The sequence below is a fragment of the Ahaetulla prasina genome, chromosome 12 (assembly GCF_028640845.1).
Source record: "Ahaetulla prasina isolate Xishuangbanna chromosome 12, ASM2864084v1, whole genome shotgun sequence".
Classification (NCBI taxonomy): domain Eukaryota; kingdom Metazoa; phylum Chordata; class Lepidosauria; order Squamata; family Colubridae; genus Ahaetulla; species Ahaetulla prasina.
The window spans coordinates 28112073-28134895 of NC_080550.1; the positions used below are offsets into that span (position 1 = coordinate 28112073).

Genomic DNA, 22823 nt, shown 5'->3' on the forward strand with positions numbered 1-22823 from the left:
AGGATGTGAGGGATCTGTAAATATTTTCACGGCCCTCTTCTTGATTCGTGCAGTATACAGGTCCTCAATGGAAGGCAGGTTGGTAGCAATTATTTTTTCTGCAGTTCTAATTATCCTCTGAAGTCTGTGTCTTTCTTGCTGGGTTGCAGAACCGAACCAGACAGTTATAGAGGTGCCAATGACAGACTCAATAATTCCTCTGTAGAACTGGATATATTCCACTGGTGGGCCCCACGGTAGAGAAGGTGCAGTTCCTGGGACCAACCAAATGTAGGTCCCTGGCTGAGGGTCCTTGTGACCTGCCTTCTCTGCCAGTTCTCAGGGGATGGGATGGCGTAATTGAGGAGAGGCAATCCCTATTTCCCTAATACAGGTAGTCCTCAACGTACAACCACAATTGAGCCCAAAATTTCTCTTGTTAAGTGAGACATTTGCTAAGTGAGTTTGCCGATTTCATGACCTTTGCCGCAGTCGTTAAGTGAATCACCACAGTTTTTAAATTAGTCACGCGGTTGTTAAGTGAATCTGGTTTCCCCACTGACTTGCTTGTCAGAAGTTCACCAACGGAGATCACGTGACCATGGGATACTGCAATCGTCATAAATGTGAGTCAGTTGCCAAGCGACTGTGTTTTGATCATGTGACTGTGGGGAGGCTGCAATGGTCGTCTTATGTTCACATAAGTCACATTTTTCAGCGCTGTGGTAACTTTGGAGAGTCACCGAATGAACTGTTGTAAGTCGAGGACTACCTGTACACAAAACTCCCTCACAGTTTTTGTACAGAATGACTTTGAATGCAGAAATGTATCCCAGTTCCACATCTGACTTGGGCCAGAGGCTGTGTTAAAAGTCCCCTGCAAACACACGCAGACATAGCACAGCCTCGGTTTCAAATTTTCTAAGAAAAGAAAAGAAAAGAAAAATGGGAGCTCTTCTGTCTTCCTCATCTCCGGTTCCTCTGGCAGTTTTGTCTGTCTGGATTAGCAAAGGCTCCCTTGCATTCTAACCATGAGGCATCGACTGATCTTGCTGCTGCCTTTGGACAGCTACGGATCATCTGTGCCTTCTGTCAGTAAAAGAGGCGCCTTGATGTGGTGTAGAACAGCTTGCAGCTCCTCACATGTCAAGGCTGCCCTCCTCAATCTCTCGCTAGGCTTCTTCCAACCTTTTGGCACTCTCTTCCTGGCTGAGGGCCAGTCTCCCCATCCTTTGTCCACGTTACGGGTGGGGGGCTTGGATATGGAGCGCCTAATTGGGCTAGAAGGGAAAAATCTTCTCAGTCTCTTCTCAGTTTCTGCATCTGTAAGAATCTTTATGACTAATCTACATGCAAACAGCTGTTTGCAGATCCATCCTTAAGAGAAGACAACAAAAGCTACTGTGGGTTTTTCAGAAAGAAAAACCATGACTCTGTTCTCTATTTGGAGGGATTTGATGGCAGCGTTTAATCGCTTATTCTGGTCACTGAAGATGGGTAATGTTTTGGTGAGAGGGTTCGTTTGCATTTTTAATAACTTCATTTGCATTTCCCAAACTGCTATGCAAACTAAGATGCACTTAAGTTTCAATATTTCTAGATTTCTAAATATTATAGTTTGGGGACTTGTATGATTTTTATAAAAATCTAAGAGGGAAAAAATGCACTAAGAATATATAAAAAGAAATAGCCAATAGGGCCTATGACAACTTGCCATGACCAACTCGCCATGGGACAGTAGTTACACTAATATTGAAGAAATAGTGGAATAGAATCATTAAAGAGTGGATTTCAAAGAAGGACAAAATGAAATGTGAATGACAGAAATTAAAATATTTCCCAACGCCAAAGGCGCACAGAAAGCTGCTACCTTCCCACCAACGGTGGTCCCTGTTTTTTCTACTTGCATCTCTACGTGCTTTCGAAACTGCTAGGTTGGCAGACGCTGGGACAAGTAATGGGAGCTCACCCCATTACACGGCAGCACTAGGGATTCGAACCACTGAGCTGCCGGCCTTTCGATCGACAAGCTCAATGTCCTAGCCCCTGAGCCACCGCGTCCCCAAAATATTTTTTAATTATTTTAAATAATTATATTGATTTCTTAAATTGTCTTGCAGTGAGTTGTCCCATGGCGAGTTGACCATGGCAAGTTCTCCTGTGGCCACCTGGCCGTAGTAAATTGGCCATGGTGAGTTGACCGTGGCGAGTTGGCCATGGTGAGTTATCCCATTCCGTAGCCGATACAGCGAGGATTAGCCAATGCACATGGGAGTTATGACACAAATGAGATCTCACTGGTGACAAAATCCTGTCCTCCATCAGGGAAGGGGCTCTAGTGCAGGGGTCTCCAACTTTGGCAAAGCTGGCTGAGGAACCCTGGGAGTTGAAGTCCACAAGTCCTAAAGTTGCCAAGGTTGGAGACCCTTACTCTAGTGGGCTACCTTTCATCAGCACTTTGCAGAAAAGGATCCATTCTCAGCCTTGTAGGAATGAGAGAAATGTTACTACGACCTCAGGATTGAAGCTGAAGATGGACGTCTGACGTTTGCTTTGCGTATTGTGCCTTTCTCCAACCTGATTGGTCATTTGGACGCTTCCCGGGTTTTCCTCAACAAGGCAGCCTGCTGACTCAGAGGCAGTGGCTGTTTTCCAGCGTTCTTGCTCCCAGCAGGCTGTTCTCCCAACATACTCTTGAAATGCTCTGTTCTCCCTATTGATCTCAATTCCACAATTATTTTCTGATCTTCCTGATGAGGTTTCCGGCCTTTGTGGCACACCTCCCTCTCCATCTGTGAGGAACGTAGTGGGATGCTTGAAGTCATCACAAAGATCCATCCTTTTGCTCAGTATTGTTCAGTGTACCAGCTCGCTCATCGGTGGGCTGTGTGGCTGGCTTCCTTTAAGTTGAATGCCGTTTTGCATTTGCATTTGCATTTTTTCTAACCTTTGTGCTAAACTGTACCTTTTTATTTGCCAGGGACATAATGGCCTTAAACCCTTGCAAAAAAAAAGGATTCCTCGATGTTCACAGAAGGCAAATCTCATTAGATCTGCTTCTTTTTGTCACCCGATGGTGACTCTCTTCTGCGGAGTGCCAGAATTGCATGGCCTTGAGGAGCTCAAATGATTATTGGCTAAAATTACTCAATTTTATTCAACTTCCAAAGGTGTGGGTTTTAATTTTCTGTATTTTTTATGGGGTGTAATGTTATTTTAAATTTCTGGCGAATTTGAATCAGTTTTTTAAGGGTTGTTTTAATTATGGTGTATGTTTCTGTTTGTATTTTATCTGCCTGTTCACCACCCTGAGTCCTTCAGGAGAAGGGCGGTATACAAATTAAAACATTATTATTATTATTATTATTGAGAGCAGGACTGGGCAGATCTGGCTCTCTTCTTGAAATTGAATGTCGCCTCTTAAGCATTGGTAGGATGTCTGCAAAACTTGTAGGATTGTAGCTAAGGAATGGAGCAAGATCATACGGTAGTAATCAAATATATTTCTGTAGCCTGGTTGGCAGAAGAAAGTCTCAACTGTTGAATGCTGCCAGAAGTAGTTAATTTCTTAGCTGGCATTCTTGAAGATATTGATTCGTACCTTGAGTTTTTCTGGCTTTACAGGAATTCCCTTTCATTTCTGTTGAGAAAGCGACATCACCTATGGATTCTGTTTATTATTGTTCAACCTTCCTGTCAGGCTCCAAAAACTAAGAAAGATACATAATTCTTCCAAGCAGATATCTTCATTGTTCCTCATCAATCAATCAGAATAGAGCTGGAAGGAACCTTGGAGGTCTTCTAGTCCAACCCCCTGCTTAAGCAGGACACTCTATACCCTTTCGGACAAGTGACTGCCCAGTCTCTTTTTTAAACCCACCAGTGATAAAGCACCCAGAACTTCAGGAGGCAAGCTGTTTAATTGTCCTCACTGTCGGGAAATTTCTCCTTAGTTCCAGGTTGCTTCTCTCCTTGGTTAGTTTCCATCCATTGTTTCTTCTCCTGCCTTCAGATGCTTTGGAGAATAATTTGACCCCCTCTTCTTTGTGGCAGCCCCTCAAATACTGGAAGACTGCTATCATGTATATCCATAGATAGAATCTTACCAAAATAAAAAAAAATGCTGACACTCCATAAAGCGTATACTCTGGGAATTATTAGGGAGGAGCCGACTTCCCCCTCTTTCTCTCATACAGATCATCCCTCTCTACAATCCCCACTCCTATTTTCCCACAGTAGAATTTGTGGCAGGCCTGAAGGCTCAAAGGTGAAAAGGTGACTTCCGGGTCTGACAAAGTGATTGCTTCTTGCTCCTTGGAATGCCTTCCCTCCCTCCCTCCGGGAATCCAGATTGCATTCCATCACACCTCCTCTCTTCTTGCATCTGTCAAGTTCCATCATCCTGTTACAGACTCTAGAAGAAGCGTAACACTTTCCTGGATCAGAGATCAGGTGTTCGTTCTCTTGCCTCCTCACCTCAGGACATGAGCCCTTGTATCTGCACCAGCCTTAATCTGGATTGATTTTTTTTTCTATTAACTTGTTTTTGAGTCTGTGATCACATAGATCAGTGGTAGTCAACCTGGTCCCTATCGCCCACTAGTGGGCGTTCCGGCTTTCATGGTGGGCGGTAGGGGTTTTGTCCGATACTGAAGCACTTTCCTTTTTTTTAATTTAATTGACTTTTTAAAAAAATTTCATAGCATTATTTAAAAACATTTTCATTAGGTTTTCATAAAATTCCCCGTGACAATTTAAATTTCTGAAAATATACTATTTGTATCGCCTGTGCATAAGTTTAGTTCACATTACGTACGTGAAACTAAATGGTGCTCTAGTGCGACCACAAACAAAAGAGCCTCGTCTCAGAATAGTCGTGCATCTCCCTCCACACCACCCAGCTGTAACAGACAAGCAGAGTTGGTAGCCTGCGCTTCCCCTCAAACCCAATCCATGATGCGCGAGAGGCATGCGCAGACGACGATACACGGCGCATTATTGTGGAACCGGTGGGCGGTTAGAAAATTGTACTACTAACAGAAATACAAAAATGGGCGGTAGGTATAAAAAGGTTGACTACCCCGACATAGATAGATGAATATATCTCCATGACAATATATCTCTGATCTGTGCTTTCAAGTCTCCCAATGGTGCATTCATCACCACCATAACCAAGTCCATTCACCTTGTTGTTGGCTGTCCTCTTCTTCTTTTTCCTGCGTGTGCATGCACAAACATGCATGAACGTGTGCATGTGCAGACATGTGCGAACATGCGCATGTATGCACTGCACATGCGTGGATATGCATGCATGCGCAGTAGAGACCCGAAAACCAGCTGGCTGGCGGGAGGCAGGGCACCCCAACACCAGCAGCAGGGCAAGAGGTCAGATCTTTTTCTTTCCTGAGCTTCTGTTTCATCGTTTGCAGGGAAACAGAAGCTCACGAAAGAAACGCCACGGAGATCTGACCTGGGGCAACAGCGCGTGTGTCGTGTCCCACTCCTCCGCTGACGGCCGGGTCAGGGAAATCCGAATCAGGCGTGCCTCTGCAGCTCTGCCAAAGTCCTAGCAAAGTTCTCAAGGCAGGCAGGAGACCAGAAAGTGACTTCAGCAAGATATGTTAGACTTTGCCTGACTCAGAGAATGCCAGAAAGCAGATCCTTTATATAGGCCATGGGGTGTGGCTCCATGACTCAGCACTTATCCAGGCCTGCCCCTCCCTTCCTTCTGTTGCCTCCGCCTATCAAGTCTTCTGACGCGAGGGTCACTCCAGTCGGCAGCTGTTGGCAATAGACCTCCCTCAGGCTCACATGCTGTGGGGGAGGGGGAGGGGTCTAGTTGTTCAGTTTGCCTGGGCATGGAGCCAGGGCTGGGGGCTGGAGATACTCCCTCCTCTTCAGCCTGTCTGGGCATGGAGCCAGGGCTGGGCCGGGAGGCATACTAGGACATTCCTCAGCGTTCGGAAGCAGATAAGAAGGCCCCGGCTGCGGTGAAAGCAGACGAGACACAACAGCGTGTGCTAGCAGACAGGACTCTGCATGCTACCTCTGGCAGGCCTACCATGGGTTAGCCGTCACAGTCCCAGATGCTCGAACATCCCCACCCCACCATCTCCCACTATTCTGCTGCAAGGTCTTGCAGAGAAAACTGATTTCCCTGGGCAATTCCCCGAGCAGCTGTTTCAGCTGCTGCTTCTCCTCACTACACATCTTAAGTTCTTCAATTGAAAAAAGAATAGGCATCGTAGCATGCCATCCCCCAGAGAGAGAGAGAGAGAGAGAGAGAGAGAGAGAGAGAGAGAGAGAGAGAGAGAGAGAACGGGCTAGCCTTGAGAGCTGTTTTTCTTGGTTAAGCCTTTCATCCACAGCAGCCTTGGAAAGAAAGAGTCAATGGGGAAAGACACCCTTTGTTTAGGAAAACACCTGCCTGTTCCCAACAGAACAAGAAATGTATTCGCAGAGCCGGTGAGAGTGATGGGCAATTACCTCACCCATTTGCCTTCAAGTAAATGGTTGTTTTGTGCCAGCGCTCCCAGCTACACCAGCAAGAAGCATGGCCAGATGAGCTAATTCTACTTCATTGTAAGGTTACCTTACCTGGATCCTGCAAATCTGAAAGTACAAATCTCTCGCCATCTCCATAACAGCTGGAGAACTCGGGGGTGGGGTCCCTTGTCAGCCTCTTTCTCTGCCCATCATACAGCTGTGGGCTCTGCCCTGTCTTATCTGACCATTCTCTAGGCAGCATCTCTTCCCCTCCACCACTCTGTTTCCCAAAGCCATTCCCACATACTGTTTCATTTTTTGTTGCAACTGGTCATTGCTGGTTTTTTTGGGAAACCGTCCGAGAAAGCTTGCAAGCAGAATTCCCGGACTTGAATCCAGCTTTTTGTGGCATCCAGAAGGATCTCTTGCCTTGTTGTGTCTCTAACATTATAAATTATTCTGGGAAGGGGGATTTATTTGGAGGTCTAACAGTATAACAGAGTTGGAAGGGACCTCGGAGGTCTTCCAGTCCAACCGCCTGCTCAGGCAGATGAGCCACTAATAGAGTTAATTTTTATTTCTCTTTTCACTTTTCTTTTTTCTCCTGTAGGTTTACAGTAAACAATACAATTCTCCATCCTGAGATTGCAGAATGGTAAGTCATTCCTCACATTAATATTCCAGTTGTTGCCTTGACATCTCTGTTTTTGAGCCGAAAAATACTGGGCCTATATTTTCATAGGAGACGAGTCCTAAGGGGAGGATAGGAGTGGAGTATCAGCCTCCCCATCCTCGTTTTATTTTTATAACAAGGCAGCGTTTAATCTTAAAAAGAAAAAAACTTCAAAAAAAATCAAAAGTACGAACTAAAAATACGGACTAAGAAGGAAAAGAAAAAAATTGCTAATATTTTATATTCATCAACAGTTACTGGTTTAGCATTGCATTCAATATTATAATATGAATAGTGCAAGACGTTATTGTAAAATATGACAGAATGCCTGCCATAATTACACATATAACTGCATCTGTTGATTAGTTGAAAACATTGTTTTTTACAATATTTATGTCACATTTCTGACAGCCCTTCCTTGATATCTGAAACAATATGATTTCCAATTTCTTTTTGCCTGCTTAATACAACCATAATTCCTGATAGAGCAGTCAAATTTTAACATTTGAAGATTTCCCATAAATACATTAATCTACCTTAATATATTATCCCCCAAAGACATTAAAGGATCACATGACCATATCCTCTGTATCAGAGACCTCTCACATTTCTTAACCCTCAGCAACTGATGTTGACATTTTCTGGGGAGTCCCAACAAACCCTAAATATAAATGTTTGATAAATCAACCATCATCTCCAATCTGTTGGTACCATTTTCTCATTTTCAAGGACCTGAAGCCATTACTGCAGTTTTTATCAGAAATTCCTGCTCTTTAGTCTATGTTTGAAATATCCCAGAAATGTCCAGCTTAAACATATTCTTGACTTGATTGTCCACTCGCAAAGCACCCCTGGCCTGCTTCCGAGTTGCCATTGGCAAGCGGACTCTGCAGCTGCAGCGAGGCAGCCCATCAGTCAAAACAAAAGCACATTCCAGCCATATCTCTGTCAAGGCTGTCTCCATGGTTACCCACAATAGCCAGAGGGGAGTAATCTCTACAACCTGGGAAATTGCTTCATTGGAGAATATGATTGATGACATACCTTGGGGTGAGGGGGCAAACGGGGTCAGAGCTAGAACGTAAATTACGTGGGGTCAGAGTTGGTTTCACTTGGAAAGTGCTGACATGAAGCTCCTAATAAATAACTGGATTTCTTTTGAAGCTTGGCTCGAGGCTCATGATTTAATTAGGGCATTGGTATAGAGATACGTTAAGGGACACGGTGGCTCAGGGGCTAGGACGTTGAGCTTGTCTATCGAAAGGTCGGCAGTTCGGCAGTTCGAATCCCTAGTGCTGCCGTGTAACAGGGTGAGCTCCCATTACTTGTCCCAGCTTCTGCCAACCTAGCAGTTTCGAAAGCACGTAAAAATGCAAGTAGAAAAAATAGGGACCACCTTTGGTGGGAAGGTAACAGCGTTCCGTGCGCCTTTGGTGTTGAGTCATGCCGGCCACATGACCACAGAGACGTCTTTGGACAGCGCTGGCTCTTCGGCTTTGAAACTGAAATGAGCACCGCCCCCTAGAGTCGGCAGCGACTAGCACGTATGTGCGAGGGGAACCTTTACCTTTTATAGAGATACGTTATAGGTGTGGTTTCTGCCAGGGATTTCATCAGGCGAGAAAGCTACCTATTGAGCTCTGGAAATGTCAGAGGCTCTTCCCCTGCTTGCGATAGCAAAGTGTCTGAAGGAAGGCCTCTCCCCTCTGCTCTATGTGAGACACCTGGCATTGGGAAAGATGTGTTGCCATCCAAGGCTTCAATTCATTAATACGATAATATTTCAAATTTGTATGTAACAGCAGAGCTTTCCAGAAGAGTCTGTGTCTAATAGTTTTAGTCTGGGACCATAAATAAATAAGCAAAATTGCTTGCATGTTGTACTGTATATTGAATTGCTGCTTTCAGTTTTAAAACTGATTTTAAAAAATATTTTTTTTATTCCATTGTAATGATAAATACTGTCGTGAAAGGCAGCATCCAATTACAGTTACCATTAAATGAGAGAGGGGAGAGAATAGGATGGCTGACTGATCAAAGGCCAAGGGATTTTGGAAGGCAGCTTCTACTGAAGTAGCTCTTTGAGAGAAGAATCTTGTGTTCGGAAGTCTCCTGAGTGCTTCTGTTGCCTACAAGGAAGTATTTCAGTTGCCCAGCTCATGATAGCGGTCATTATATGGTAGCACAGGAAGAAAAATGAAATACTGCTTAACGATTCTTGTTAATTTGCTGTAAAATTCATTAGTGTTAGCTGTTGTGTAGGTACAAATACAAATAGATTCATTATAATTAATGTTCCTTCACTGACTACCCAAGGAAGTATTAATTGAATGTCTGGCAGAATGGGTAATGTTATATAAATGTCAGCCTATTATTGCTTTCTTTGGGGATTCATTTTAAAGGCATTAATTCTGATGCATTCTGCTGGCAAATTTATAGACGTTCTCTTTAATTACACTTGAATGTCAGCGGCGTCTGACATTAGCAGATGCCACCTAGACGAATCAAGAGTCCTAAAGGGTGACACAGCGGTGATATTGCTTAATCTTTAATTCTTTGTTAAAAGACTCACCTTATTAAAGAGCCTTCCACTGTTGGAAAACAAAGGCCCTTTTGTTTAAACTGGTCAGTTTCGTTTGGCTCAAAGGAGGATACTTGAAGGGACAAAGAAAAGAAGATCTCAGTATGTTGTCACATCTGATGATGCAGGATAATCATTGTGGGCTTTTTTGAACCTCTGTTCCCCAACCCCTCCCTTGTAGTACACTGGTTGACGATGTAGCACAGATGAAGGAGAAGCAAAAGACAGCATGGAGTTCACAGGGACATTAAAGAGAAACACGTCCTGGCTTTCCACTGTTTCATCATCTGTGGTCTTGTAGTCTGCCAGCAATTTCTGGTTGAGATTGTTGGGCTAACTGTATTCACTTTCCAAATGTTTTGACCCAGCACCCCAAACACGAGAAACCCTCTGAAATTAACTCAAAAATTCCTTTAATTAGGAATGCCGGCAGCTCGGCAAAAACTTTCTCTCTCAATGCAGCTAACAAGTCTGGCCGGCTGGAAGATGAATAGTTGTCTGCCACACCTATTCATCTCCTATGATAGCTGTCACCAGGGGAGCTTTTCATCAGGTTCGCCTGTTACGCCAGTTACGCCACTTTCTGGATCGGGCTTCCTTATGCACGGTCGCTCATGCCCTTGTTACATCCCGCCTGGACTACTCTAATGCTCTCTACATGGGGCTCCCCTTGAAGGGTACCCGGAGACTCCAACTAGTCCAGAATGTGGCTGCGCGGGTGATAGAAGGAGCACCTTGTGGCTCCCGTGTAACACCCCTCCTGCGTAGTCTGCACTGGCTCCCGGTGGTCTTCCGGGTTCACTTCAAGGTACTTGTTATCACCTTTAAACGCCCATGGCCTAGGGCCGGATATTTACGGGACCGCCTACTGCCACCATTAACCTCTCACCGACCAGTGCGCTCACAGAGAGGGCCTCCGGATACCGTCAGCTAAACAATGTCGGCTGGCGACCTCTAGGGGGCCTTCTGTGGGGCCCCTACCCTCTGGAACGAGCTCCCTCTGGGGCTTCGTCAACTCCCCGATCTCAGGTCCTTCCACCGCGAGCTGAAGACGTTGCTGTTTCGAAGAGCAGGACTAGCTTGAACGTAGTTTTTAAATTGGGATTTTTAAAAAAGGGGTCTAATTGAGGTTTTAAATTTGTATTTAAAAGTTTTAGGGCATCAATTGAATTTAACTGTCTATTCTTTTAGCTGTTTATATGTATTATATGTTTTCTGTTGTTTTTTGGCTGTGAACCGCCCTGAGTCTTTCGGGAGATGGGTGGTATACAAATATAATAATAATAAATAATAATAATAATAATAATAATAATAATAATAATAATAATAATCATCATCATCATCATCATCATCATCATCATCATCATCATCATCATCATCATCATCTCCGCCCCCTGCCTTTTATCCCCAGAGCTAAGATGGGGCTTCACTAGCAGTGGTGCCTTTTCCTTCCCAAGGACCGACCCATAGATTTCCACTGCTCTTTTCTGCCTTCTGCGCATCCTTGTGTCAGGCACTGGACCCAGCTGTTCCTCCTCTTCCTCATCAGCCACCTCCAGACCTGGGGGCTGTTGACTCTCCATCTGAGGGCTGACGGAAGGTCCAGGCTCAGCTGCTCTCTCTCTGTCTCTCTCGACAGCTCCACTCCCTCTTCCCCCTCGGAGCTCTCAGGTTGCCTTGATGCTGAGCCTGACTCCCACGCCTCCTCCTCCTCCTCTGATTCGAGGCCACAACACCAGACTAGATCAGTGATTTGGTTAAACTGGCTGCTTATCTGGTCAAGGAGTCTGGTGAACTGAACAAGGCTATTAAGTGATGGTATTTGTTGTTGTTTTTTGGTGGCTTTGCCTTTCTTCCTTTGTGGGGTTTACAACAACTTGCCACAGGCAACTCTCCACAGGCAACTTGTCACGGAACAATTCGCCATGGCCAGCTCACCAGGGAACAACTTGCTGCGGGCAAGAGTTACACTAATATTGAAGAAATAGTGGAATAGAATCATTAAAGAAAGGACGCCAAAGGAAGGACAAAATGAAACGTGAATGGCAAAAATTAAAATATATTTTTAAACTGTTTTAAATCATTAAATTGAATTGTTGAATTGTCCTGCAGTGAGTTGTCCCATGGCAAGTTGTCCTGCCTTTGTGGTGATCTTGACTTGTTTCTTTCATTTTTTCAATCTGGTTTTGATGCCATTCTGCATGAATATTCCCAGGTCTTCTCTAAGCTTGATTGTTTCCCTGGAGACATTTTGTTCCCAGGGCTGGAATGTGAAAGTTTGTGTCTACAGGTGGTCCCTGGCTTACAACCATTCGTTTAGTGATTTATGACCGGTTCTCAGACTTATGACTGTTGCAGCATCCCCTCACTCACATGATCAAAATTTGAGTGCTTGGCATCCGACTGCAGCCTCCCAGCGTCCCATGTCCCCCATTTCTGACCTTCCCAGTCGGCTCCTGACAAGCAAAGTCAATGGGGGAAGCCACATTTGCTTAACAATCACAGGTTTCACTTAACAACTGCAGGGATTTGCTTAACAACAATTGTAAAACACAGCACAACTCATTTAACAGGCTTGCTTAGCGATGCCTTGCCTAATTGTGGTTGTAAGTCGAGGACTACTTGCATGGGAATCCATTATTTTGGAAGGTGTTGCCTGAAACAGCTGGTCTGTTTCTTGTTTTTGGAGTCCTGGGCTGCTGCTGCTGTGCTTCTTGTTGAGCTGAATTATCTTGGGGGCAGCTGTGTCATTGCATCAGTAGGGAAGACTTTGAATAATGGGAGTTGGAGGTTTTTTTAATATATATTCTTGGGAGTTATGTGTAACTTTTCCTAATCTAAGGCCCACACAAAAATTGTGAGCAAAACAAAGGAGATCCTCAGGAGGTCTGGAAGAGATTATGGGGATCATCTCACCAACTTTGTGTCCACACACTGCCTGATGTCCATTTTGGGAGGGCATCTTTCAAAATTCTGAAGGTGCCCATGAAGACTTGTGACCCTCGATGTATGGCTTGAGCCCAGGTGTTATGCAGAAGGAACAGAAGTCTTCTCTGAATTTAAAATGCCCCTGTGCAGAGGGGACCAAGACTCGGAAGGATTTATGGCTCAATTCAGAATCGGAACCAATATATCAGTAGGGAAACTCATCCTTGGAAGCTCACAATGTAGACAGAATGCAAATCGAAGCCCAGCTTTTTATGGGAAACAGCTGTAAACAGCAGTCATGTTTTTATGCTGCTTAAGGAAAGCGCTCGCTTCCTGAGATGGCCTCATCTTCCTCTCTTGTTCAGGTGGTCTGGAAATGGCAGAAGCTGCCTGGTGTTGTATAGCTAGTCTGGATGGATGAGACCAGAGTCTGACTCGGGGACTGGCTTCACTGAGCCACATCATTGCTTAGCGTCATGCTTGAGCCTGGTGCCTGAGCATAATCAGATTCCGTGCTCAGGTAAAAGCACACATGCCAAGTCACTCCCACCCTTTAATTGGGTTACTAAGTCTGTTATCCAGACCTGAAGCTCCTGGCATTCCCCAATAGCTTGAACCAGAATTTGAAACCTAACAGGGAGCCTTGATTCCTTGTACTTCGGAAGGAGAAGCCAAATGCACGGGGAGGGGAGGGGTGTCGAAAAGGCAGTCCCTGGCTCAACAGCAGTAACTGTGAGAGGGACCCGCGGGCCCTAGTGGACGTCCCCTTTAATACGAGCCTTTTTGCAGCTTCTGACAGCTTTACAGTCATGGCCAGGGAGGTTGGATATAGAAAGTTAGACTCCTTTCGAAGCCTGCACGGTCTATGGTGATTTCTCTGAAACTTCTCCAATCCAATAGACTCCTGATATTTTCAGAATTCCTGGGAATTCTGGGAGTTGGTATAGACATCTGAAGGGAATTCAGGCAGATCATTCTGCGGTTCCCAAATTCAACTCAGGGCTCAACTGTTACGCCTCTGAAAATATGGAAGTGCTTGATTGACTCGGTTTTGGTTTCTGCATGACTCAGCTATCCTTTTTTTTGTACTGTACTACTTGTGATTGTATAGCTTTGCTATCTAGTGTAGGAAGTTAGCACCCACCCCGCTCCTAGAAGAATGAAATATCTTAGGAAATATTAAAAAGGGCAGAATATTATATTTCCCTGGATGAGAAATGGAGAAACACGTTTTAAAGACAAAGCAGCTCCCTGCAGCTTCCTGCCTCCCCCCACCTTTGTCAATGGGCCAGAGGCAGAAACTCATTCTCCCCACCTTTGCCAATGGACCATCATCTGCAACACAATAGGATCCATCTAGCAACTGAAACTCACCACATGGCACCTGGGAAGATTACATCAGCCAGCAAGGCTAGCTAAGACCCCCGCTCCCTGGGAGTCTGACAACCAATCAGGATCCTCTTCTTGTGCCCCAGGAAATTAAAAAAAAGCACAAAACCAGGGAGCGCACAGCATCTCATTCCTTTTCTGTTCAGGAACTCAAGCCATGTGAACCTGACCACCATTAAACCCATCTTTCCAAGCAGTCTCCATGTTTCCAGTGTCTTTTTCCCCACTTGGAATTGAACCCAGATGGATGTTTTCTTCCAACACTAGAACAATGTGGACTCTGCAGATTGGTCATGTGAGTGACCCACCCTATGACTATCATGACTGACCAATTTTAATGGGCAGGCACCATTATAGTCAAAAGTCAAGGACTACCTGGAAACACGTATCAAATTCTTTCTATCCCTACGACAAATCTGCCCAGGAAGGCCAGCACTACTATTACTGAGATCTAGATGAGATTACTATAGTTTGTGACAAATCACCACATTCTGCACATTTTTCAAACCCACCTTTTCCTCTGGGCCTTGACAGAGGTATGAGTTTCTGGCATCACTGAACTCTGCTTTTTGCAGTAACAAAAAAGGAATTGTACTTTTAAAACACTCAGTAAAAAAAAAGGAATTGTACTTTTAAAACACTCTTCTTTTAGGAAGAACACTTTAGGAAGAAGAAGAAGAAGAAGAAGAAGAACACTTCGATTAAAAAAAATATTCTAGGTATTTAATTAGGACATAGAGAAATTTCTGCAAAAACTGTAGTTTCAATCTGAGTGGGTAGATTACCTGGGATCTATTTTGTCAGGAAATGATACGTCAGGAAAGATTTCTTAAATCTGAGAGCTCCGTTTTGCCAGGTTTGAAATGCATCAGAAGAATTCTGCAGGGTTTTCTTTCCTGCCAACGTTGGGTCTTTTCTTAACTGTGAAAAACTGATACTGTTTTTAGCTGCCTTCTTTCTGCAGCAGATGTGAGCGATTGCTTTATAAATGTCTCCTGCATCATTTAAGACGGGGACTTTGAGTCTTCCTTGGCAGAGAAGTGATGATGTCCCATAGAAAATCAGAGACATCCCCAGGATGTTGTGGTAACTGTTATTGGGTATTGGGTACCAGTCTCATAATGAAAGGTAGCAGGCAGGCAAACCAGAAATCTCTGCATATTCTAATTGGGGGTCATAATTTATGCAAGAGAATAAAGGAGGAGCCTGTCTAGTCTTGTAAACTATTTAAAAATTACTCCACACATTTGAGAGCACTGGAAATTAAGCATAATCCCATCTGTCTTTTCTCCCTTTCTTTCAATAAATGAGTACATAGCATATGAAATGCATCTTTCCTTGTCATTTGCCTGAAGTCTTTAGGCTTTCCACGGATAATATTTCTTTCTCCTCCTCTCTCTAAAACTGAATTGAGCCTAATGAGCCACAGCATTCATGGCAGTGCATTTTTCCAATCAGGTGTGCCTAGGTAATTCTTTGGACTAGCCGCTAGTCTGGATTTAAGTACAGTGCTTGCAGGTCTGTGCATCCCGTTAATTGAAAGCATTTCCAAGATGGCATCTTCCAGACTTGGGCTAAAATTCCCATGCTGAGAATAAAATTATGAGAATTCTAATCTGACATACCTGGAAAATACTAGAAAGCCCAAGGATGCATTCTTGCTTTGGAGCCTAAGAAATGCTGTTCCAAAAAGATAGAACATAGAATATCAGGGACTTTGGAGGTCTTCTAGTTCAAGGGTGTTAAACTCAAGGCCCGCGTTCCAGATCTGGATCCCGCACCCCGTTTTTGCCGGCAAAGTGCTTCAGGAGGCTGTCCAGGCCGAGAATGGGGCGGGGCGGGGGGCTCATGTGCCCCCCACACGCCCTGTTTTGGCCAGCAGGGTGCTGCAGCAGGTGTCTGTCCCAACTTTCCCCCCACGCCCCCTGGTCCATCTGCCCCGCTGAAGAGAACTACAATGCTGATCTGGCCCTCGAAGAAATCCAGTTTGACACCTATATCATTTCAGACAAGTGGCTGTCCAGTCTCTTCTTAAAAAGACCGAAATCTAATTCTGTGCTAGAATTAGGATGGCCTGGTGTGGTCCATTATAACAGCCCTGCAAACACTTCTCAGTACATTTACTGGGTAAATTAATGCCCGGTGAACATTCTGTTTCCTAATGTCTTTTATTTGCTGAAGTGTCATATCATAGTTTTATTCGTTTGCAAGTTCAGTTACCTGGCGTTTTTCTTTGTACTTTCCAGTTAATCACTTGGGAGCTGTAGGGGAAACTGTTAACCTGATTTTCCTCTTCCCTCTTTTTGAAGCCGCGTCATTAAGACGAACATGGAATTGGAAGTCCTCCGCTACACCAATAAAATTTCCAGTGAAGCTCATAAAGAGGTAATGGATCTCTTGCAGTAATAATTTTTTCCTTCTTTGTGTAACGTCACTTTTTTTTTCTCCAGAAAAATGTTCTCAGCTACTTGAATTGCTTAGTAATGGAGTAATGTAGAGCTTGGATAAAACTCAGGAGCCAATGTTCGTCCTAATAGAACCACGCAATACATCTTGCATTGCCCTTGAACTCACTGTTGATGTGTGGAGAACAAAATGGCCCCACTTATAGGATCAGACTGTTTTGAGAAAGCGAGAGAGGATTGGCTTTGCTCAGCACCACACAAAACTTTTCCAGGACGCTCCCCACTCCCCAACCTGTTTCTTCTATGGCTGTTCTCTCTGATCATTTTTAGCTGGGTGCTTTGATCACCTGTAGAGCTTTCTGAATCAGCTACACGATACAGAGGCATTTAGACATGCAATTTTCTTGGATGTTCAAGAGAGAGTGCTGGAAGGAGAATTGCACTGACTTCGTTATTGCAATATAATGGGGAGAAGCCAGAAGGAATCTCCTGGTTTTAAGTCCTTCTAGATTTCCCTGGATGCAGGCTGCTTCCTCTGCAGCCAGTGGAATCATCCTCATGTTTGTAACTCTAGTCAGCTGCAGAGGGGAAAATTCTGCTTTTAGGATTTTTACAGAATCACGCTGACGTCTGCAGTGTTGTCTTATTCCAAAATAATTTCAGGGAGCATCAGAGGAACCAACACCAATATGTGGATAGGATAGTTGGGAAAGTTTAATTTTTTGTCCCCAGTTCTCATCCCAATCCTGGCCATCTTCCCATCATTTGAAAATTGTGTTCACTTCAGTGGGGAAACACAGTTCGTACGTGATGGGAAGATCGCAAACGTTGTGAGGTGGGGTGCCACATGATTAGGATGATATAATGAAGTACTTTGCAAATCCCTTTTGTTTCCTTATCTCCTGAGCCACACAGGAGCTGTGTGTCCTCTTCACACAGCGGCAAAAGAGGTGACATGACTATAATGTGGCCCATAAGGGCTTCTTTCCAAGGTTGCCTGTTCTTGCATCAGCTTCTTTAATATAGTCTCCATGAATGGCCCCTAATGTAGGTTTAGATCTATCTGATCTTTTGTTTGACCTATAATTCAGATTTTTGAATTGGACATTGAAGATATACAAACAGTTGATTCAGAACGTCAAGGAATGAGCTGTCTTGAAAACTCCTTCTTATTCAGGTCTGTGTTGGGCTCTCTGGAACTTGATCACTTAGCTCCTGAGATGCAAATGAGAGTTCTTCTTCCTTTTCTGCTGCTGATATGGCTGTAATTTTTACTGCAGCTGATGAACATTTTCACCGCTACTCATATATAGTCCTTTTTACTCCAGTCTTTGTAGCAAACATTATTCTATGGTGGAGGGACTGTAGCTACTGCAGAGCTGTCCTACTTCTGAAGAATGGCCAAATTTCTTATACTATATCTACTTTTGTGACTATAGGTAATGAAGGCCGTAAAACCTGGCATGAAAGAATATGAGTTGGAGAGGTAAGTGCATTTTTGACATTTATGGCAAAACGAGGGAAAAGCATTTCTAGGTTAACAGGAAATACTGCAGATAAGGGCAAATGACATTGATTTAATGACAATTATAGGAACTATTTTGAGGTTGTACTTGGTGTATTATCTGTTATACAGAAAAGGCATTCCATCAATTCCTTTCATTTTATTAGATGACAATTGCTTTTAGGTATGTCTTAAAAGCTGTATAATTCTCTTTGCTGAGTTTTATGTAATTTACAGAAACAGTCCCTAATAGCTGTTATTAGTGTTTGATGGTGTTCAATAAACCATCTTTTATAGGTGAGAACATCATGGTTATTTCTGTTACATTACACAAATATTTATGGTGGCCATAAAATAGTCTGGAAGTTTGTTTCAATCTCTTAAAACTGGAGCAAATGTTGCTGGTTCTGCTGATGTATTTCTGTTCCAATCTGCAGTGTTAGTTTTCCTAATGAAATTGAAGATCACCTACCTTGTCTTGAACCACTCTGCTTTACTTAATAGGACAAGTCTGTGTGCAGTCACACGGATGCAACTTTCATACCCAGCGCATGGCGGCATGTCTCCCTTTGCCGTGTGCCATATGGCAATGGGCTAGTGTATTTAAGCAGTTAAACACAACTTAGGTTATGAACACCATGTGCTTTTATTGGTCTCATTCATGCATTGTGCTAATCCATAGCCAACGTTATTTTAAATCACAATCGGGCCATGTTATCGCTTTAACATTATGCATTGACCCACCCATTAATTTTTCCATGACATCTGTATGTATCTGCATATGAATAAAAGTACTTGTTTTAGGAAGTGGAAAGTGTGTGGGGGGGTGGGGAGGGAGAAGGAGAGGGAAAGAAGGAACGAAGGAACGAATGAATGAAGGAAGGAAGGAAGGAAAGAGCCATCCTAATAGCTCTTAAGAAACAAAAGGACTGCATGATTTTGAACAGGTTCTTCCCAGCTTGAGCTGACGAAAGAAAAAGTGTTCTAGTGTGCCAAATATGAGTGTGATTACACAGATGATGAAACATGTACCAGATGCATCTCCTTGCCAGAGGCCTCGCTATTGGAAGGATATTACACCAAAGAATCGATGTACACAAACGCACACTCCTTTAATTTTGGAGGAGTGATATTCCTACTTGATGTGTTTCTTGTGAAGGAAACAATGCGATGTGTTTCTTTGCTACTGCAAAGCTGCACCTGTAGCTCTTCTCTTAAGGCCTTTTCTCTTACCCCTCCCTGAGATACATTCCCCTCCACCACGTTATTTAAAAGAGCCCTGAAAAAACTGGCCTTCCCCACCCCTCCACCCGGCCCCAGGTCTTGGATTAGAATGAGATCTGTGTGTTGGATCGCTCTGAACTGAATTTGTTCTATCAGACATCTGAATTTTTAACTGTAGTTTAGGATAGATTTTACTATTCGTTATCCAGAGTTGTTACAGAGGTTGGCAGACTGTTAAATTTAATAACTTTTTTTTAATGGATTTTCCATTTTACCCGCTGGTACTTTGGAGGTAATCTCTTTGGTTTGGAGCCTCTGAGAAGATTTTATGGCCAACTTAGATATCATGAAAATTGAGATACCAAACTCTGTTGGAGCTGGGACAGACAAAAAAAGCTTTCCTCAAGTCTAACCTCAGTTCCACATGTAGCCCTGTGGTCTTTGGGCTGGATTTCCACACCTGTCCCTTTCAACTCTCTTCTGATCGACCTTCAACAGAAACTTTCACATCATGGTTGAGATGGGTGTCCGGTTTGAGAAAATCAAAGGATGTGTTTGGTTTAGGTTTAATTCAAGCATTTGAAGTGGAGAAAAGCATTCCATTTTCTGTTTCTGAGATGAACTTGGCATAAGATGTTAAAAAAAGTTGCACTTGATCAAGGACACTCTCCTAACTAAGTGACCCATGCATGATGTTGCATCTCTTTGAGCTGTTGCAATGAAGTCTTTGGACGCTACAGTTGACCTGAATGCAGCAGCAAAATGGTCAAGATGGCAGAAGCACCAGTCCTTCATGGTATAAATCAAAGGGATCTTCTTGGCTTAGACTAGAGTCAGATACCTGAGGGCCAGCCTTCTCTTATGCTAGCCCAGTGATAGTCAACCTGGTCCCTACCGCCCACTAGTGGGCGTTCCAGCTTTCATGGTGGGCGGTAGGGGTTTTGTCCGATACTGAAGCACTTTCCTTTTTTTTAATTTAATTGACTTTTAAAAAAATTTTCATAGCATTATTTAAAAACATTTTCATTAGGTTTTCATAAAATTCCCCGTGACAATTTAAATTTCTGAAAATATACTATTTGTATCGCCCACGCATAAGTTTAGTTCACGTTATATAAGTGAAACTAAATGGCGCTATAGTGCGACTGCAAACAAAAGAGCCTTGTCTCAGAATAGCCCGCGCATCTCCCCCCACGCCACCCAGCTGTAATAGACAAGCAGAGCTGGTAGCTGGTGCCCGCCCCCCCGCAAACCCAATCCATGATCCGCGAGACACATGCGCAGACGACAATACATGGCACATTAGTGTGGAACCGGTGGGTGATTAGAAAATTTTACTACTAACAGAGATACAAAAGTGGGCGGTAGGTATAAAAAGGTTGACTACTCCTGTGCTAGCCTGTGTGTACACACGCCGCATTGAATTGGTATCAACCCCTTTCAACTGCATGAACAAGTCCATGCACTTTTCTTGGTAAGGTTTTTCAGAAGTGGTTTGCCATTTCTTCCTCCTTAGGGCTGAGACAGTGACTGGCCCAAGGTCATCCAGCCGGCTTTGTGCCTCAGATGTCTCCTGGTTTCCAGCCTGGTGTCTTTACGGACTGTGCCAAACGGGCTCTGTGTTAGCCTATCAAGCTCTAATTATGAATCCTCCTGCCTTGGAATAGGGATGTTTGCAAAGCAGGATCATACTGGTTTTAATAATCAGAGAGAATTGTGTTTTTTTTGTGTTTTTTTGTGTTTTTTTATTTGAATTTATATCCCGCCCTTCTCCAAAGACTATTCATGTCTTGTTTCTTTGTATTGTCATGGAGTAATCCTTTTGACAGGTTATTGCTGATGAATGCATTCTGTTCCCAAATTCATTTGAAAAGTTTGCTCAGATTTGGGGAATTTGCTCATTTTTTTCCACAATTGCCACTAATTATGTCGTCTTTTCTGGGGAGTTCTAAACCATTTTCATGAATCTTTGTAAAATATTCTCAAGCTGATACTAAAATGACCACGGCTGTCCTTCTTTTTTAGAACAGGCAACCTGCCAGTTCTCACCTAGACGCAGGAATCTCAATTACTTTGGCTGTCTTATAAGCGTTCATCTCCTGGATATATTTCTTCATGTTGTGGGCCCTTGAGGGCCATTTAGTGCTGGTGAGAAAAACAAGATGAGAATAAATTTGACCATTATGAAAAGGAAGGACAGGTGGAGTCAGACCAAGCCTCTCCAAAGAAGGGGACAAGGAGTTGTTTCTCTAAGGGAGGAAGAAAGGTGAAACACAAAAGTTTGAACATGCTTTCTGTGCAGAGGGGGCCTGGTTTTGAATCATAGATAAAGATTGTTCATAATGTCTCCTTCTTTTCTTCAATACATGCTACTTATTTGAAGTTCCTGGGTTTCTTGCCATCTTGTAATGGTTCATTATTTGCCTGCAGGGTAAGCGTGGCACAAATTAAGGGATGGGGAAGATGGGAGAGAGCTGATGGCCAAATGTTGGCAGGCGTTTGCCAAGTCCTTCAGACCAGGGGTCTCCAACCTTGGCAACATTAAGACTTGTGGACTTCAACTCCTGGAACTCTGGGAGTTGAAGTCCACAAGTCTTAAAAGTTGCCAAGGTTGGGGGTCCCTGCTTCAGACAGACTTGAGAGAAAGTCTGCCCTGTTTCTCTTCCCCCTCATTGGTTTCCTCTGCTGAGTGTCTGCCATCTGGATGATTCCAAGCCCAGCTGGTGGAATTCACCACAACTCTTTGTGACACTATGACACAGCTAAATCCTCCAAGATCCCTTCTGAGATGATTGGTTTTTCTATTATAGACTCTGAAACCTTGTTGGGGAAGAAGCCGACAATACCCCATGTTGTTAAATTGCCAAAAATAACAGCCAATCAATAGAAGAGATGGATGTCACAAAGCTGAACTGGGTGTGCAAATAGTCCTCATTTATTGAATGTTGTTGTTTTTTCTTTTAAGTTGGTGTTAGGGAAAGGGTTGCTTGGCTGTTAAAAACTGATGAATTGGCTGCCTTTGCACAATGCAAACACCTTAAAAAAAGTAGCAACTGCATTTAGCCATTTTCTGTTTTTGCACAGTGAATGGTTCAGATTTGATTTGCACATGCTAACCTTCAAAAATCTCATTATTAGCCAGGATAATTTTAATAGGTATGCAATAATGGTCAAATAAGCCTACTTATGTTTGTTACTTTAAGGATTTTTTTCAACCTTGGCAAGAAGGGAGGGAGGGAGGGAGAGAAAGGAGGGAAGGAAAGAACAGGAGGGAGAGAAGAAGGAAGAAAAGGGGGAAAGGAAGAAAGGAGGGGAGGGAGGGAAAGGAGGGGAGGAAGGAACAAGAAGGGAATTGAAGAGAGGAGGTAAGATTTCTGATGCTCCCTGCCAGATTTCCACAACAAAATTCAATGGGGAAAACAGCAGGAAATCGGAAGTTGCTCCTGCTCCTACAGGTTTTTTCGCCTGCCTGTGGTCCTTCTGTTTCCATAAGGAAATATCTCTGAGACGATGACCCAAAGGGCACATATTGTCTAGTATTTATTGAAAGCCATACCTAGATTTCAGCTCAAACCCTGCAGATGTAGGACAATGGCACTATTTGTATCACAAGCAGATGTCTTAAATAGCTCGTAGTTTGGCTTAATGTGATGG

The 22823-nt window shown here is 43.6% G+C and overlaps 1 protein-coding gene across 1 annotated transcript in view; it reads left to right on the forward strand.

Moving 5' to 3' along the window:
• The window catches only part of PEPD (peptidase D), a 163806-nt gene that overhangs the window by 45518 nt on the left and 95465 nt on the right, over nucleotides 1–22823 (forward strand). The window contains exons 7-9 of the mRNA XM_058154728.1: nucleotides 7076–7120; nucleotides 16346–16421; nucleotides 17881–17927. Of these exons, the coding sequence (XP_058010711.1) occupies nucleotides 7076–7120; nucleotides 16346–16421; nucleotides 17881–17927 (168 nt within the window). The remainder of the gene's footprint in view (nucleotides 1–7075; nucleotides 7121–16345; nucleotides 16422–17880; nucleotides 17928–22823) is intronic.